This window comes from Astatotilapia calliptera, chromosome 7 (genome assembly GCF_964374335.1).
Source record: "Astatotilapia calliptera chromosome 7, fAstCal68.1, whole genome shotgun sequence".
Classification (NCBI taxonomy): domain Eukaryota; kingdom Metazoa; phylum Chordata; class Actinopteri; order Cichliformes; family Cichlidae; genus Astatotilapia; species Astatotilapia calliptera.
Window position 1 is genome coordinate 61,521,345 of NC_137428.1, and position 19,357 is coordinate 61,540,701.

The 19,357-nt window shown below is 42.1% G+C and overlaps 2 protein-coding genes and 1 long non-coding RNA gene across 3 annotated transcripts; 2 read left to right on the forward strand and 1 right to left on the reverse strand.

The window, feature by feature from the left end:
- Window positions 1-1,187: 1,187 nt before the first annotated feature.
- LOC113026934 (uncharacterized) lies at window positions 1,188-11,641 on the reverse strand. Its single transcript, XR_003272969.2, has 3 exons — window positions 11,502-11,641; window positions 11,269-11,336; window positions 1,188-1,947 (listed from the first exon to the last, which is right to left on the reverse strand). It is a non-coding gene; the product is annotated as an uncharacterized LOC113026934 (long non-coding RNA).
- On the forward strand, window positions 3,934-12,924 carry LOC113026927 (uncharacterized). The gene is made up of 2 exons (XM_026176228.2): window positions 3,934-10,421; window positions 11,437-12,924. The coding sequence occupies exons 1-2, from the start codon at window positions 4,007-4,009 to the stop codon at window positions 12,144-12,146; spliced, it is 7,125 nt and encodes a 2,374-aa protein (XP_026032013.2). The 5' UTR covers window positions 3,934-4,006; the 3' UTR covers window positions 12,147-12,924.
- A 1,079-nt stretch (window positions 12,925-14,003) lies between these two features.
- Window positions 14,004-18,418, forward strand: fam185a (family with sequence similarity 185 member A). Its single transcript, XM_026176244.2, has 8 exons — window positions 14,004-14,753; window positions 14,834-14,943; window positions 15,970-16,062; window positions 16,275-16,413; window positions 17,236-17,277; window positions 17,366-17,461; window positions 17,567-17,701; window positions 17,854-18,418. The coding sequence occupies exons 1-8, from the start codon at window positions 14,318-14,320 to the stop codon at window positions 17,964-17,966; spliced, it is 1,164 nt and encodes a 387-aa protein (XP_026032029.2). The 5' UTR covers window positions 14,004-14,317; the 3' UTR covers window positions 17,967-18,418.
- Window positions 18,419-19,357: the final 939 nt, after the last annotated feature.

Here is a 19,357-nt window from a genome sequence, read left to right on the forward strand (position 1 = left end):
GAAATGCATTGAAGGGCTTTTTACAAGTGTTTGTTTTCCTGTGGAAATCACCCTGCTCACTGACCCTCACCACTGTGCCATCAAACCTTACTCATGTTGGGAGTGGTCAGCTGCACGTGTTTTCATCACTATTGCACAACAACAAGTTAGTCACTAGTTTAATTAAATGCAATATCTAAAAACTATTATTCATTTAATGTCAATGTTGGGCAATTAAAATTAAAATGCTGTCTTTCGTCACATACTAATATTAGATGAAAGATATCTCTCTGTTATGGCACTGAAACATTTCAGTCTACATCCACTGCCTTGAAAGAAGAAGTCTTAATCTGTGCAGAGAGATCGGAAAGGTAGTGTGCACAGTGTTCACGAGCGCTTACTCAAAAATGAGATTTGTTTATTTCTTTTGGCTAACATAGCTCATTAGATTGCACACTGACTCTTTAAACAGTTTTCACAGAGAAGAGAAGACAGTTTGAAGTACATAGAGCTTATTTCTGGTTCCTATCACACAAGTCAGTGGAAAGACGATAACGCTTTGCAGCATCTTCAGCAGAGGCAGAAAGTCCAGCTACCTGACTGCTATGCTTGAGGACAGATTTGAGGTATCATTTTGTAGTATTCTACTCCAACTGGGAGGGAAATAGCTCAACTTTTTATTTCCCCACATTTGGCATCTTCAGTGACTTTATTATCGTTTTAAACATTAAACTTGGAGTAGCTCAAATTCTGAAAATAAAGACCAGCTCTCACAGTTTGGTTTTCTGCACTCTTACTCGTGGCACGCTGGAATAATAAACAGTTTTATTGTTTTAACATTGTCAGGCAGCCATACTTTGCCTTTTCACGTGCAGTGAAGTATTATATGGCAACACCTGACTAATGTCATAATGTTTAGCAGTCTCTAAAAATATGACTGTGGAAGTGGTGCTGAGAAGAAGAAGGTTTAGTAAATAAGGGGTTTCTGCGGTGCGTTCAGGCACACCTTTATGTGAGTTTATCTCTAGGCTATTGTCTGTGTATGATGCATGGTTTCTATTAAGTGCAGCTGGGACATTTACAGTATGCAGCACAAATCTATTCAGTATGAACATCAGGTTATGATGGAAAACCGAACGGCTACGTCTCTGTAGAACCTTTACTACAACACACGCTTCACACGTTTTTAAAAGAAAAAGCACCTCTCCTGCAATGGAAAAATACCTCTTTATTCGATGTGCATGCCAGGGTCTCAGAAATGTCGGCTCCTGGTGGGCAGGCAGTGACAACAACAGATAAGCTGTTCCCATGTTAAGCCCGTTTTCCATATCCTTTATCAGGACGAGGATTATTAAATATAAGTTTTAAACAATTTCTTAACGAATTCCAGGATTTTGGATTAGAAACTAATTGACCTGACGTTATCTGGTGTTGGCTAGCTGCAGGAAATTCAGCCCAGATGTGAGGGACATTTGATTGTCTCACTTTTAAGAGTCACTATCAGTGTTCAATGAAAAACATTCTCACACATGGCAAAGGATTGCATCCGTTACTGCAGAATTAAAGATCCAGGCAAATCATGTGAATATGACTATAGGCGCATTTTTATAACAGAGAGGGATGAAGGAGACTTTACATTTGGGCCCATTCACATGATTAGGCCAGGTACTGCATCACAGAGCTGAATATTTATTTATTCTTGGCATGCGAGCCGAGAGATGGTGGAATAACGCAGGTAGGGTTATACCTTCAGGCAGGCAGACTGAGTGTGGTGTTACAGGAGGCTGGCGCTGCACTACGACAGCTGTTGGGTTCACTCCAGTGCAGCTGGAAATGAGACACTTATGCACATAACAGACGCAAACGACGGCACTGGCTCCTTTGCCCGAAGTGGATGGAGATGACATGGTCTGCCAGGACGCTCAGGCAGCAGAGCCCGGATTGATGGTCAGATGTTTGTTCTAGTCCCTATGGAAAAAAAAAAAAAAAAAAAAGCACAGTGTTTACATGATCAGGGACAGAGAGTGGACCCAGCCAACTCACCGAGGGAATTCAAAACACTGTATCCCAAAAGGGCACCATGAAGAGAAAAAAGCTGCAGTCCATAAATGGATAAAGCAGGAGTGAGGTTATTATTGGGAACAATGGAGCTGCTGACTGGGATCTGGAGCTGTCAAAGAAACAAAATGAATTCATTCAAATGAATCTAGCCTTTACATGTCGATCGACTGCTCTAAAAACTCCAATCGTTCTCATTTCATCGTGCGGCCCGTGCGTCAGGCTACTTTGTTGTGGTTAAGCAGTAAATGTCTGAGATTTAGGGTTGGCCGCTCTGTAAAAGATGCAGCCCTGTGATAATAAATCAATACAGCCTAATGCTAAGAGAGCGTAAACATTTATCTCACACCATTTCCCAGTGTAAGTGTTGAAGTACTGAAGTGCCTGTGAAAGGTGAAAGGACACTTATTCCTGGCTTTTATCCTGCCAACAGTTGTCAAACGTCAAATGAGCTCATAGCTGCATTAGCACAGCAGGAGAAGGAGGAGGAGGAGAACCATCCAACTTGAAATTTAAAGTTAGACAGAGAAGGGTTACACAGATTACAATAGCCAAAACATTTTAAAATACTCCTCTCTGAGACCAACCGCAGGATTTAAAGCTGTTACACTCTTAGACGATGCAGTTTCTCCAGATGCGTTCGTGACCTCGCAGACCGGCGATGTGCCGCATCCAGCCTTCTACTTCAATCGTTTTTCATTTCTAACCTGAGGCTTCCCACGGTGCTCTCACTAAACAAATGGTTTCCTTTGTCATTATTAAAGGACAGCTGAGAAATCTCTCAGCTGGTCAAATAGACACAGACAAAAAAGTGCGCAGAGATCGTGTCTCGGTCGATAAGTAAGATCATTTTAGTGGTCTAACAAACATTAAAAACAGACACATTTCTGAAACATCAAACACTGGCATTGCATGCTATCACTCATATCTCATATCCTGTTGTGGGACTGACATTCACACCCGTGGTCCGAGAAAGTAAAGCCTCATTATCCAAACTCCCTGTGAAGCAGATGCCTCATTTAGTTCATGTGACTCGGTTTTCTCTCTTTCCTGTTTTCTGACTATATGTAGACAAAACGAATTAGCCAAGACCCCAAATACAGATGAACAGTCTGTACATAGTCAGATCAACCTCTCCACCCAGAGATTGCCTCACCGATCCCTGACACTTGTTGGGGATTAGAACTGTCCGAATAAAGTCAATAGTACACGAGATATTTATCTCTTCTGGAACTGTGTTTTAATCAAATGGTCTTCTTAGATAAATCAGACATTCCTGCCCACCATTAATCATGAGCTGAACTAAGCCTCACAGTTTACAGTAAAATGAAGCATGCCCATTCAAATCTGAATAACAGCCTCTTGGCTTCAGTCCAGCAGCAGCTTTTTTGCTTCAAATGTTACATGTGCCATTCACATGTTTGTGTACGCATTGTCAGGAAGCTCGGGACGCTCTTGCCAAAGCAACTGCGACACACATGCATATTCAAGTCCGTGATACATTTATCATTACAGCATAGAGGGAGAATGTGTTGCAAATGTTCTTCATTAACTGATGTGAGTGGAATTAGAATCAATTGTAATCCAATAAATTGTTAAGACATGTGCTTTCTAAAGTTTCCATGTTTTATAATGTTTCCCAAGTGGTTACTAACTGCTGCAGTTAATTCTGCTTATATTATGAGGCAGAAATATCTTCGGATTTCCTCACGCTTCATCCATATCATTCACTATCTTAAAAACGTACCTACTCTCACTTTTCTGTTTTATTTTCCCCTCTTTCTTTCTTCCTTCCTTCATTTTTCTCAGATATCTCACAGATTCACTTTTCACTGCACAGCTCCATCATTTCCCACTCCCTCCTCTTCTCCCTCCCACCTTTCCTCCTTCGCTGCGCTTCTCACAAACTGAGGTGGGTGTTTTTACACTCTCTCCCTCCTCTCCCTTCACTCTTTGCTCTCAGGCTGCAATGAGGTTAACAGCCCTGTGCGTATGTGGGACCCTGCTGGCCTTCTCAAGTCTTTCTTGGATCACAGCAGACTCTGATGAAGGAATACTCCTTGTGGATAAAGGATTTGGTCCCTGCACTGTAACACTGACGCCTGGGGGGCAGTGCAGACAGGTGCAGCATGAGAACACGTGCCCTTACTTACTCACTTTGCCACCGCTGAGGATTCACCTGCCACAGCAGTTCAAAGAGCTGGAGAAGATCGTGGAGGACCTGCAGAAGCTGAAGGACAGTGTGGATGAACTGCGGGAGATCTGCGCAGACTGTACAGTAAGCCAAACTGAGAGAGAGTGTGGAAGGCACAGAGAGAATGAGCGTGAGACGCTGAGTGAGGAGACGGATAGACGTGAGGATGACAGAAACTGGGTGAATGAGAGACTTCAAGAGAATGGTTTTAAACAAGAGTGCAGCACAGTCAGTGTTATGGAAGGAGATGGAGACTCGGAAAAAACAGGCACTCTGGAAGAGAAAGAAAGAAAGAAATGGGAGACAGAAAGAGAGAGCAATGGAGGACTCATAAAAGAAACTCTGACAGAAGTGCTGGAAACTGACGGAACAACTCAATCAGACAGAGGAAAAGGAAAGGACAAAGTAGTTCCAACAAAGGTAACAACTGGTGGTGTAAATGAGGGAACAGTAGGAGAAAAGGTTGCTGACAAAAACAATAGGCAGGGGGAGAGAGACAGAAATAAAGACACCGCCGGAGAAGAGAATTCAAAGGGATATCAAGAGAATAATCTGGAGCATGGAAAAGAAAGAAAGACTTTCACTAATGTAAATAAAACTGAAGAAAGTGGTCATCACGTGTGGCAAGATAAAACAGAGGAAACAGAGACCCAAACTGCAGCCAGTGATAGGATAAAGATCTCAGAGAACCATGATGAGAATACAAATCAGGAGCAAGAGCAGAGCAGGGAGGAGAAGAAAAAGGAAATGGAAAAGAGAGTACAAGTAGAGCAAAATAATGAGGAACGAAAACAGACCGAAAAAATCAGGCACACTGAAAAAGAAAAGACTATAAAAGAGGGGGGCGAGGGCAGAGAGACGGGAAAGGAGATCAAAACAGAAGACGAAGAGACAGAGAGTGGAGAGGGAGACGATAGAGAATTACCATCCAGCGAAGCAACTAAAAGGACAGACTTTGTTTCAATCAGCCCAACTCCTCACTCTACAATTAATATAGCTCTAGGGCTAGACTCTGTGGACTCGAATGAAGCTACGTCATCTATTCCATCTCCCCCAATGCCCAGCTCCACCTTGCATTATATCACAGATGTCAGTCACGAGATAACAACCCAAAACACAGGCCTTGTAGCAGCTGGGATTTCTAAGCCTCCAAAAGCTGATGCAAATACTCACACAGAAACTACAATGAGCACAGGGAGTGGACAACACATAACCAATCAAACTACTACATCCAGGTCAGGCCTCCACAGTCACATTAGTTCAACTACGACAACTACAGTCACCACAGCTCATCATCAGGATTTAACTGTAGGAGCTATAGATGACAGCCGCTGGACAGCTAAAAAGAACATCAGCTCAAATACTAAGATTGGAGCAAAACCTCTGCCAGGCCAAGGACCAAAGCCTGGCAAAAGACCAAAATACAACCAAAAGAAGCATCCTTTTCACCACAAACCCAGAATCGACCAAAGACCTAAACCTCAACCTGGCAAAGACCCAAAAGGAGTCGAAACTTCAAAACCTAAGCAAAGAATTCCCCCTCATATTTTACCCACTGATCAAAATTTGAATAACGATTCTATACCTAAATATGGCCAAAATTATACATCTGATCAAAACAAGTTACCTACTCAAAAGTCAAAACCTAATGAAAAGACTGTGACTCCTATTTGGACACCTCCGCCACATCACAGACCTCAGAATGCAAACACGGCCGGATCTGATGAATATCCTGATCAAGTTACTGCTACTAATCAAACCGAGATTGAACCGAAATCCGAGAAGGGAATAGTCCATAATCCAAAAACTGAGAAGCCGGACCAAAATCAAAAAATAGAAAAATGGTCAAAAGGTGGAGAAAAAACAACAACTGACCAAAAACCTGGCTACAGTGGGACATCTGATGAAAATCCAACGCAAGTGTCTTATTTTAATCAAGATTCAACACCGCGAAAGAAGACCACACCTGATCTAACGAAAACACCCCCCAACCAAAAGTCTAAAATCACGCAGATCATCCCTACAAAACCCAAACCTGTCCAAGAGCCTGAATCAAAAGAAAGTCCAACAGCTAGCTATGCAGAAAAAGCTAAACAAAATGAGACATCTGATGAAAATCCATCACAAGTGCCTTATTCTAATCAAGATCCCATATCTGGAAAGAAGACTACACCAGATCTACCAAAAACACCCCCCAACCAAAAGCCTAAAATCACCCAGATCATCCCTACAAAACCCAAACATGTCCAAGAGCCTGAATCAAAAGAAAGTCCAACAGCTAGCTACACAGAAAAAGCTAAACAAAATGAGACATCTGATGAAAATCCCTTGCATGTGTCTAATTCTAATCAGGATTCAACACCGCGAAAGAAGACCACACCTGATCTACCAAAAACACCCCCTAAAGAAAAGCCTAAAACCAGACAGAACATCCCTACAAAACCAAAACCTGTCCAAGAGCCTGAATCAAAAGAAAGTCCAACAGCTAGCTATGCAGAAAAAGCTAAACAAAATGAGACATCTGATGAAAATCCATCACAAGTGCCTTATTCTAATCAAGATCCCATATCTGGAAAGAAGACTACACCAGATCTACCAAAAACACCCCCCAACCAAAAGCCTAAAATCACCCAGATCATCCCTACAAAACCCAAACATGTCCAAGAGCCTGAATCAAAAGAAAGTCCAACAGCTAGCTACACAGAAAAACCTGAACAAAAGCAGACATCTGATGAAAATCCCTCACAAGTGTCTAATTCTAATCAAGATTCAACACCGCGAAAGAAGACCATGCCTGATCTAATGAAAACACTCCCTAACGAAAAGCCTAAAACCAGACAGAACATCCCTACAAAACCCAAACCTGTCCAAGATCGTGAATCAAAAGAAAGTCGAACAGCTAACTACACAGAAAAAGCTAAACAAAATGAGACATCTGATGAATATCCCTCGCATGTGTCTAATTCTAATCAGGATTCAACACCGCGAAAGAAGACTACAACTGATCTACTGAAAACACCCCCTAAGGAAAAGCCTAAAACCAGACAGAACATCCCTACAAAACCAAAACCTGTCCAAGAGCCTAAATCAAAAGTAAGTCCAACAGCTAGCTATGCAGAAAAAGCTAAACAAAATGAGACATCTGATGAAAATCCAATGCAAGTGTCCTATTCTAATCAAGATCCCATATCTGGAAAGAAGACTATACCTGATCTACCAAAAACACCCCCCAACCAAAAGCCTAAAACCAGACAGAACATCCCTACAAAACCCAAACATGTCCAAGAGCCTGAATCAAAAGAAAGTCCAACAGCTAGCTACACAGAAAAACCTAAACAAAAGGAGACATCTGATGAAAATCCCTCACAAGTGTCTAATTCTAATCAAGATTCAACACCGCGAAAGAAGACTACACCTGATCTACTGAAAACACCCCCTAAGGAAAAGCCTAAAACCAGACAGAACATCCCTACAAAACCCAAACCTGTCCAAGAACCTGAATCAAAAGTAAGTCCAACAGCTAACTATGCAGAAAAAGCTAAACAAAATGAGACATCTGATGAAAATCCAATGCAAGTGTCCTATTCTAATCAAGATCCCATATCTGGAAAGAAGACTATACCAGATCTACCAAAAACACCCCCCAACCAAAAGCCTAAAACCAGACAGAACATCCCTACAAAACCAAAACCTGTCCAAGAGCCTAAATCAAAAGAAAGTCTAACAGCTAGCTATGCAGAAAAAGCTAAACAAAATGAGACATCTGATGAAAATCCATCGCAAGTGCCTTATTCTAATCAAGATCCCATATCTGGAAAGAAGACTACACCAGATCTACCAAAAACACCCCCCAACCAAAAGCCTAAAATCACCCAGATCATCCCTACAAAACCCAAACATGTCCAAGAGCCTGAATCAAAAGAAAGTCCAACAGCTAGCTACACAGAAAAACCTAAACAAAAGCAGACATCTGATGAAAATCCCTCACAAGTGTCTAATTCTAATCAAGATTCAACACCGCGAAAGAAGACCACACCTGATCTACTGAAAACACTCCCTAAGGAAAAGCCTAAAACCAGACAGAACATCCCTACAAAACCCAAACCTGTCCAAGAACCTGAATCAAAAGTAAGTCCAACAGCTAGCTATGCAGAAAAAGCTAAACAAAATGAGACATCTGATGAAAATCCATCGCAAGTGTCCTATTCTAATCAGGATCCAACATCTGGAAAGAAGACCACACCTGATCTACTGAAAACACCCCCTAAGGAAAAGCCTAAAACCAGACAGAATGTCCCTACAAAACCCAAACTTGTCCAAGAGCCTGAATCAAAAGAAAGTCCAACAGCAAGATACACAGAAAAACCTAAACAAAATGAGACATCTGATGAAAATCCCTCACATGTGTCTAATTCTAATCAAGATTTAATAACTGGAAAGAAGACCATGCCTGATTTACTGAAAACACCCCCCAACCAAAAGCCTAAAACCAGCCAGAACATTCCCGTGAAACCTAAACCCACCCAAACGTCTGAATCAAAAGACAGTCCAACAGCTAGCTACACAGAAATACCTAACCAAAGGGAGACATTTGATGAAAATCTCTCATACATCTCCAATTCTACTCAAGATTCAACATCTGGAAAAAAGACCATGCCTGATCTACCAAAAACACCTGGCAACCAAAAGCCTAAAATCACCCAGATCATCCCTACAAAACCCAAACCTGTCCAAGAGCCTGAATCAAAAGAAAGTCCGACAGCTAGTTATGCAGAAAAAGCTAAACAAAATGAGACATCTGATGAATATCCCTCACACGTCTCTAATTCTAATCAAGATCCAACATTTGGAAAGAAGACCATATCGGATCTAATGAAAACACCCCCCAACCAAAAGCCTAAAGCCAGACAGAAGATCTCCACAAAACCCAAACCTGTCCAAGAGCCTGAATCAAAAGAAAGTCCAACAGCTAGCTACACAGAAAAACCTAAACAAAAGGAGACATCTGATGAAAATCCATCACACATGTCTAATTCTAATCAAGATCCAACACCAGGAAAGAAAACCATGCCTGAGATCATGAAAACACCCCCCAACCAAAAGCCTAAAACCAGACAGAACATCCCTACAAAACCCAAACCTGATCAAGTGCCCAACCAACCAAGCCATACAAAACCTGGGACAAGCTTCAAGCCAAAACCGAATGTAAGGCCCAAAACTGGCCCCAAACCACCAGAAACCAGTCACAACTTTAAAACACCTAAGCTTGGAGAAACGCCTAATCTGAATGCCAAGCCTGCACCTCGGGCAGAGTCCAATAGAACGTCAAAACCAAGGCTTCCCTTCATTTACCGACCACGAAGCATGCCTACAGTTAGGCCAGGAGCACCACCAGTTCAAAGGCCAAAACCAGCAGTGCAACCAAAGCTAAGTCCAAAGACCAAAACAGATCCACCTAACATCAGCTGGACTACTTCAGATCACACCCAAACCTCTCAAATCAACACGCCTTCTACATCTGGCCCCATAAAGCATACTGCTGAAGTGACTCATTCCCCAGGGGACAGAGAGTTCAATCCCAGTCTAAGTAAAACTGTCACTCCAGGTCCAAAGACCTCCAACAGTCTGGAAAATGGAGCCTTCCCTCACCTTCAAAGTCAGCCTAAAGATTCCACTATGAGCCCAAACAACAGGATTGTGTCTGATCTGAGGCCACAAACAGCCAGTCAACCAGCATCAATCCCAATGACAACAAAACCAAACAAAATCATCAGTGGGATCCTCACAAGTGTTATCCCTAGCACCACTCCAGGATCCTCAAAGTCAAAGACAAATTCTGGCTCAGACACACAAACTGAGAAACATCACAAGATGGAAGAAATAGCTCCTGCATTCTCTACATCTCCTTCTCCCATATCTCACACCATCTCTCCACCCAGCCCTGACTTCAGGTCAACAACTGCGACCACCCCTGGCCCCAAGCACCCCGAGCTCGCTGCCGAGGCTTCCACTCCCAGTGCACGTGAGTTACGAGTGAAAATCAACCAGGTGGCTGCTTTCTTCAATAACAGCCTGAGTCCTAATGGCAGACCACCAAACATACACCACAAAGACCACTCAGAAGAGAACCAGGGAGGCATCAGGCCTGACAACACGGACGGCAAACTGCCAACAGACAAACCACCTAAAGGCAAGAGATTCTGTTTTATTCTATCACACTGATCCTGTTTTGTCTCTGTGTGCTTGTGAAATGTAAACTGTTTCTGCCAGTCAGCTGCAAGACATGTTAGTGATCAATGCAGATTATACTGGGCTTGAAATGCGAAGCACGCATACATTCAAGGTCCCAAGGCCGAGAAATGTGCAATGAATTGTGCCACATTAGTATCTGAATGCTTATTGCTTTATTACTACTCAAAAAGACATAAATAAGACCACTAATAATGACTTAAGCTGAAAGGAATTAAGCAATACAATCTCATAGTAAACTCTAATGATCCTCATAATATAATTATGTGGGCAGATTTGTATCATACATCACTGGCTATTATTTGTCAAAGGAGGAATCTGCATGTGTGTGAAATGTGTCGCTCCTAATGAATGTCATGACTAAAGATAAAACCACAACTATGCAAAGACCAACAGCTTTAAACCATCCTTTTGTGGAGAGCTGTTTACAGAGAGTGAACTCAACAAGTGGCTATTTTTCCCCCAGCAATTAATTAAAATAACATTTACCAGCATCCATGACATCATAGAGTAAAAACAGAAGGTTAATAGGATTTTAAATGCACGCTTTTCTTTCTCTAACTGCCTGTTATTGCCTCATTTCACCTTCTTTTTAAAAGTCAGGAGGAAAATATAGGAAAGTTGGACTAGACAATCAATTATTTTAAAGGTGAAATTATTAAACTTCCTTCACGTGTATGCCTCCAACACCATTTCTGTTTTAAACGATATCTTTTCATCTACCGTGGAGGTCCACTTTGAAGGCCCTCACACACAGTAACTCTTTTTATGGTGGAAAAGCCACTGACCTGATGCACTCGTGACCTCAGCCAGCTCATTTCACGAATAAATCCCAGCTGCGAGATGATAATATCACCTGGAATATGAGAGAGAGAAGATGAGAGAAAACAGGGCTTAAATAAATCAGGGCTTACTGGCTTTTTAAGAAATGTGTCATTTCTTCCATTGTGTTACAGTTACCATGCTACCGAGAGACTGCTCAGATCACCTGCTCAGGGGAAAAACAAAAAGCGGGCTTTACCTGGTGACCCCTGACCTCCGCACTAGTAGCTTCTCGGTGTACTGTGAGATGGAGCAGGAGGGTGGAGGGTGGACAGTCCTGCAGCGCCGCCAGGACGGCAGCGTGAACTTCAACCGCACCTGGGCAGAATACCAATCCGGCTTCGGGGAGCTTGACAGAGGGGAGTTTTGGCTGGGCAACAACATCATCCACCTGCTGACCCGCGACAGGGAGATGGTGCTGCGGGTGGAGCTGGAGGATTTTGACGGGTTGACGGGGTATGCGCAGTACGAGCAGTTCAAGGTGGCCAGCGAACGCCTGCGCTATAGACTGACAGTAGGCAGTTACTCGGGCACCGCAGGTAATGCTCTCCGCTTCAGCAAAAAGTACGATCACAGCAACAGGGCGTTCACCACGCCGGACAGGGACCACGACCGCTACCCCTCCGGGAACTGCGGGGCCTACTACAGCTCCGGCTGGTGGTTTGACGCCTGCATGAGCGCAAACCTTAACGGGAGATATTACGACGGGAGGTACAAAGGTGTGCGGAATGGGATTTTCTGGGGGACATGGCACAACATATTATCAGAGTACTACCCCACCAATGAGAGACAGTCTTTTAAGAGAGTGAGGATGATGATCAGACCTAAAGACTTTGTGCCATAAGATGTGCTGGGGAAAGAAAACAAGGGTTTAAATACCATCGTCAACGATAAGCCCGCAGGATACTCCATAAAAGTTTAATGAAATCTAGTGTACGCTCCACACTATTTAACCAGTAAGGCAATACTGCCGCCCTGTGGTGTTTTCTATAATGTGTTGTTTACAATGACAGGATGTATATACTAGTGACAAAAGCAGGGTTGCCTAGTTTCTTTTATAACCTTTCCATAATAAAGTGATAACATTGCTTTTGTCGAGAGGGGAATTTGAAAATGAAGGAAATCTTCATGTGAAGAGTTATTTTTCTACCAGTGATATGAATCCAAGGTGACCAGGTGCCCCACTTCACGGCATGTTTATCCTTTTGCCCCTCTCCACTCCAACCAAGGCCCCGCATTTTAAGAAACATGTGGCGATCCGTGGATGCGTCCTTATCAAACAGAAATGACAAGTAGGAGTATTAGGACTGTAGAATAAGGAAATATAGGAGTGCACAAAGACTAGAAAGCTCGTTACATACGCATCGGTTTCAAATAAATCGTCATTCCTATCACACCGATGCCAACCCTGACACCAGCATAGTTTTGTGTAATTATTTGTATTTATTTCGTCAGTAACAAAACAAATGGTTTGCCCCACATGTAGTATGTTGGGATCTGGTCACCGTGACGGGTATGTAGCATAAGAGACTTTTATTACATGTACTGGAAGGGCAGTTCATAGATTGAAGCTGTCTGTGGTGTGTTGAATGCTTTTGTTTTGTTAAAATGAGTTTACAGAAGCATTTGCATTCAGTTCGTTTTCCTCTGTAATAATCAGCAGCACAGATTAGCCAAAATCCAATAACAAATATAGCTAAATTAAAAATAACTAGAAGTGCAACACCAGGGTCTTCCGACTCATGACGGGCTGCTCCACCTCCACCATATTAGGCTTCGGTAACAGGGGTCCAAACTCATTTTTTTCCTACACCCTTTGCGACGAACCTAACGTCACTTCCGACCTGATAGCGTAATCCTACTGATTGGACAGGACCGGTAGAGGGGAGGTTCTAAGTTTGCGCCGTTTACGCAAGACTCTACATCCGGTTTGTTAAGCGTATGAGAGTGACACGGAGCAACACCAGAAGTCAATTACTTTCCCTTCAACCCAAAATCATAAACTTAAATAAAAAGTAAGGTGACGTGGAAAAGTATGATTTTTAATATTGGACAGTCCACAGAGCATAGAGAGTAGCAGAGGTTTTGGAAAGCTTGAGCTTAGTGCAAAGCAAATATGATGTTTCTTTTGAAAGATTGTTTAGAAATATTCAATAAAGTTTGTCAGCCGATTCCTGGCAATAGGTCCTGTTACGCTGACTTTGTGTCAGCACCTGAGAAATTACTAGTAGATTTTGGTATGATCCAAAATTTTAATGACCATCAAATCCCTGTGATTAATAATTAGTTAACAAAACGTGCTAATTATGTGCTATAGACTATAACTAAAATAGACATGACAGTAAACACAAAAAAGGTTCAGATGCTTTTCATAGTGGATGTTTGAGGTATATTTTTCATTAAAACAAATAAATCATTAATTTCACACTGTTCAGTGGACGATACACTGAACTTAGATGATAGAAACAATGTATCGATCCTACAGTGCTACAATGATATGATACCAACATTGGTATCGATAATACTGCTATTTAGATCAATCCGCCCACCTCGAGAAAATTAGTTCAATCCTGTGACGACATCTTTGTGATTAATTAATGCATACAATAAATGACTGGCAGATGCCAGAGTCAGGATTTAATGCGGACCGGATTTGCGAATGTGCCCAGAAAACTGTCTTCCTGAAATAAAAATATTTTTTCTGAACCCATAACGAAGCACTTTCTCACTGCAAACCTCAGGACAAGTGTTTCTGCTTATAACATAAACATATTGCACAGAAAGGTAAATGAATAAGAGTTTAGTGTTGAAAGAGCTATTACCGAGGTGCTGTAAACACAGTATATACAGTTTTTAGGATCTCTTGTGCACATATTTTTCATGAAGCTTTTAATCTGAAATGTCATACCGGAAACGTTTTGTCTTGAAACCGTGCTTGCGCGGATCTCGAGTGAATGGCGTGTTTATAGTGTGTCTTGTGGCTACAGTCAGGCGTGGATTAGTTGATTTACCGAGATGTTTTGGGGATCAGCAGGTCAGCGGGGGTCTGTCGGGCTTCTCCGCTGCTGGTCCCTGACGGTCAGCCCCAAGACTCTCACACCCACCCGGTGTCCTCTGCACACTCCACGCTCGCTCTCGTTCTCTGCCTCTCTAAAGTCTCCTGCTCATGAAGAGGTGAAGCAGCCTCTGAGGCGGTGGGATCTGTCAGTGAGCCCCTTCACCACGGTGCGCGCACAGATAGGCTGCAACATATCCATCCACCCGCTGGACCCGCACACCTACCCCGAGGCTGATCGAGCCTTCATAACAGTCCACGGGCCAGACAAGGAGCAGGAAGTCAGTCTGGACCGGTTAAAGGTCCACTATGATGACCGGAGCAAAGAGCTTCTAATATCCGCTGAGACGGTGGACAGCGACGTGTCCATCGAAATGTCTGCACCCATCAAAAGCAGTGAGTGTGTCTATGACAGGGGATCCACACTAAAGTGATTCTGCGCCTTTGAATAATTTCTGTATGTGAAATTTTGTCAGATCTCTTCATTACTACTCAAGGAAAGGGAAGTGTGCAAGTTAAGAATATGGAGTGTGATATCTGCAAGGTGCGAACAGAAAAGGGGAACTGCCTGCTGCACTCTGTCAAGGTGGGTATTGGCAACACATGTCAGGCCTGCAATTAGTCGGTCCTACTTGTTGGAGCAATTTACCCACACTATGTCTGTCTCCAGCCTGCTTATGTTACAAAGACAAAGCCAAACCACACACTCTTCTGCTAAAACAGCTCGGCCCTGACCTTCATCTATCAAAACATTTACTGACTGTGACTGTTGATCCTTAAACACTTGAGCTGAAGGCAAGTGGACTTCTTCACTGGCCTGTGAATCAGGTTGTAATTCAATTAAACTGATTTTCCATGTATTTTACCTGAAATTACGATGCATTTAAAATTCAAGATTCAAAATTCAAGTTTATACAGGAACGAAGAAATAATTATACTCCAAGCAGTTTTAAGTAATGTGTAGTTTCTGGGTATTTTAGTGAAAAGACAAACAAAATTTCCCCATCTTACACTGTAAATGCCCTGCACCTTTATATTGTAGTGGCTTCACCTTGCCTTTTTACATTTTGCATGATCCATTATATTGATGTGCATCATGCATGCTCCGCTATTCAGCTGTCCTCTTTTATTTATGGTTCTTATTTGTTTTTGTTTTTTAATGTCTCTGTAAAACCCTTTGAATCACTTTGCTGTTGAATTGAATTGCTATATAAATAAACTTGCCTTGCCTTACATATAAAATATGTCATGAGGACTTGTTTTTTTAACAATCCTGGAAATTATGCACTACTTAAATTACTAATGTAATACTTGAAATGGCTCACAGTATAATTAGTCTTTTTTACGTCAAAATACCTGAAGTTACACCCTTTGGAGGTAGTCCTGAAAATTGTCCTGTGAGTCATTAAGGTCACACCGGTCAAGGTACAAGTTGTTGGAAAGACATCTCAAGACTGGATCACAGGTAGCTGGCAGTTTATGTTGTAGGCCACCACCTTTGTTCAGTGTCAGTTGTCCCTTTACTGTTATTTCAAATCATCTGTCTTCTCTATGCAAACTGTGAGCATCCTGAAAAGAGCGCCCTTTCTCATCTTTTCCTGTCTTATTTCAGGCTCATCAGGTTGAGGTGCAATCCCACGAAGGGCATGTTACAGGTGTGGGCACAATCAATGGCAACGTGGTCATCAGCACTGGGGGAGACAGTGTAAGGATGACTGTTATTTCTACGTGTTAGTCCTTATACTCAGCAGTCATTAGGGGGCAGCAGTACCCTGAAATACGCGTTAGCAGTGTTGAGTTTCATGTTTTCCTTTTTTTTTTTTTTTTTGTGGCTATTACTTAAAACAAACAACATCAAAAAAGCTGCGATTATACATCGTGTACATCCCTGTGTAGTGATCAGTTGTACGTTTACAGGCAGTGGATGTCAAGAAGCTCCAGGGCACCAAGATGAATGTGTCAACAGAGCACGGCCCTCTGAAGGTCAAAGCCATCTACGCGGAGTCCACCTGCATCTCATCCCGTTCGGGGAGAGTGAACCTAGGGCACGTGCACGGTGAGCAAAAGCGAGCGTCCATCATTCATTTTTAATAAAAACTTGTAGCTTAATGAAATTACATGTGTGGTTATTACGAAAGCCAGAGTCCAATGCAAAGTGAGCCAATAAGCAATTAAATACTTAGACTCTACTACACATTAGATTGTTTAGATTATGATAGTTTAGTTTTTAAGTAAATGTATATATTTTTTGCCAGTGGATAAAAATATCAAATGAAGATCTCATTGCCAGCTATTGATCCCAACAGTGTGTGAAATTGGAACAAATAGAACCGACCTGAGTGTTAAAATACTGTTGGCAGGTTAACACACAGGCAATAATAATCTAAAGTAACACAAAATGGGTAAATCTGCACAAAGAGATGACTGAGAACCTTCACAGACACAAAGAGGTTGCTATTTTTTGCACACTATATTACATTGCAGCACATTTTGTACTCAGCTGCTTTATGTTACTTGCTTGGTAAAGCAGGACTTTGGTATGTCTGGAATCCCGGGCTCGAAGCAGAGGTGATTTTAACTGCAATGTGGTTGTAATTTATCCGCTTATCCAGCTTGTTACTCGTTTCTGAAAAGCTATGAAACAATGTAGTTTTAAGAAGACTAATTCTTCAAAGTCAAGATGAGATCAGAGCTTTGTGATGTGTAGTAAGAAAAATGCACCATTGATGCAGACGTTTCCTTTTCTTCCTGATAATGATGAGCCTCAGACTCCAACACATGCATGGAAACAATTATCTTGTTGACTTAGAGCTGCAGGCTTGTGATATCTACAGTCTTAGAAGTGTTATCATTAATTATGTGCTTTCATTAATTAAAGGTGAGACTACTGTGAAGAACGCGTGTGGAGATACAGTTATAGGTGAGCAAGTCGACCGACTGCACATTGCCCTTTATATGGTCTCCGTCAGTGGAAGCAAAACAAAACACCCGAGGCTTTGCTTTTTCAGATGGTTCAAATAGCTTCCTGAAGGTTTCCTCTGACAGCGGAGGCATCGATGTCTACGTGGGAGACGGTGGCAGTGCTGAGCTTCACAGTCAGCAAGGTAAACACACATTACAAGAACAACTTTGTCTTTATTTGACACAACTTTCTTTGTTACATCTTTTGAGTCATATTGTTTTTCTCCTTCGTTCTGTGTCTTACGTAGGAGCGGTGAGCGTGCGTGTGCCGTCCTCATTAAGAGCTGGGGTGAGGCTTTGTGGGACGTCGGTGGATATCAGCCCAGAGGTTGTTCTCCATGGAGTAGAAAACAACACGTCTGAAGGCCACACCACCGTTACTGGTAAGCTCGTAACCTTCTTTATAACGCTTCCCTGTGGCACAGTTAATGCCATATCCTAAAACAAGTAATCCCATACACAATGTTCTGTTCATAATCCGCCTCTGCTTTGTTTTCCTCCTACTTTTATGTGCCCTGTTCTGTGTTTCTTACAGGCTACATGAATGTAGAGTCTCCGGCTAATCAGTGGGTTAAAGCTCAAGCAGACAGAGGCTCCATCAGACTGACCGTACAAAGCTGGTTTGAGTCCCGGAGGCTAGTCAGCTGAATGTCCCGTTTTTTTTCCTAGAATCATAATGATGCATCGCTGAACTGGGACTTAAAAAATGTACAAGAAAGAGCCAAACATTACTGCAGCTGTAAGAGACTGAATGCTTATTTAACGCAGGATATACTGCATTATAATCTGAAGTATATTACAAATGTTCTATGTGTGTAAGAAGCCACTGTACATACAGACTGCAGTGAGATTATGTGTGCACAAAACCGTTGGAGTGTTTTGGATGTTTAAAAAAAAAAAAAAAAAAAGTTTTGCTCATATTTTCTTTTCTTTTTTTTTTTTTTGTCCAAGTTTACCGAATGTTACTGGAAGCTACCTCAAACTATGAAAGCACCGTTGAATACCTTGCACCTCTCCACTGTTACCCTTGTGTTCACCTCTAATTAATTATAGAGTCACATATTTGGAAATATTACTTTAAAAATGAATTTTGCAGCTAGCAGCATGTCAGTAGCATGATTGGGTTCAAGTACAACAGTTTACGCAGTTTCCCAGAAGTAAACACGTGCAGAGGTTTACCAATCTGCAAACTGTGGAACGATTTTAGAATAATGTTCCTGAACATAAAATTGTAAATATCTTGAATATTATAAAGAGACTCTGGAGAAATCTCTGTTGCGCAAAGGACAAGGCCAAAAATTGATGCTGGCTGCACGTGATCTTTGGGCTCTTGGATAGCACCGCATTAAAAACAGAGACGATTCTGTCATGAAAATCAGTACGTGGGCTCAGGAGCCCTTCCAGAAACAGGTCATAGTTTGCAGCGCCATCCAAAAATGCAGGTTAAAGCTCTGTCGTGAAGATAATACAGAAATCCCACTGTCTTCTTTGGACTAAAGCCCATCAAACATGGATTGAGGCAAAGTGAAATACTGTTCTGTGGTCAGACAAATTTAAATTTGTAATTGTTTTTAAAAAATTTTGGATGCTGTATCCTCTGAACTAAAGAGAGGATAGACCATCTGGCTTGTTGTTGGTGCTCGGTTCAAAATCCTGCATCTTTAACAGTATAAGGGTTCATTAGTGACTGATGGCAGCTCGCACACGGAAAAGTACCGTCAACGCTGAAAGATGCATATAGGTTTGCGAACAACATGCACCGCCATTCATTTTCAGGAAGAACTACAAATTTCAGTAAGGCAAGTTCAGCATCTGTTAGAACAGCATGACTTCATAGTAGAAAAGTGCTGAACTGACCCAAAGCCCAGACTTAACTTATTAAAAACATTTGGTGGATCATCATCGTCAGACCCAGCAGTGCCGAGCAGTCAGAATCCTATATCAGTCAAGAATGAGACAACATTCCTCTCCCAGACGTCCAGCAGCTGGTCTCCTCAGTTCTGAGACATTAACAGACTGTTGTTAAAAGAGGAGATGCT

Excerpts from the sequence above, each read along its gene's own strand:
- LOC113026927 (XM_026176228.2), top strand. The coding sequence starts at position 4,007 with ATGAGGTTAACAGCCCTGTGCGTATGTGGGACCCTGCTGGCCTTCTCA. Across the intron at positions 10,422-11,436 it reads AACAGACAAACCACCTAAAG|TTACCATGCTACCGAGAGAC; the intron begins GCAAGAGATTCT and ends ATTGTGTTACAG.
- fam185a (XM_026176244.2), top strand. The coding sequence starts at position 14,318 with ATGTTTTGGGGATCAGCAGGTCAGCGGGGGTCTGTCGGGCTTCTCCGC. Across the intron at positions 16,414-17,235 it reads GAACCTAGGGCACGTGCACG|GTGAGACTACTGTGAAGAAC; the intron begins GTGAGCAAAAGC and ends CATTAATTAAAG. Across the intron at positions 17,702-17,853 it reads AGGCCACACCACCGTTACTG|GCTACATGAATGTAGAGTCT; the intron begins GTAAGCTCGTAA and ends TGTTTCTTACAG.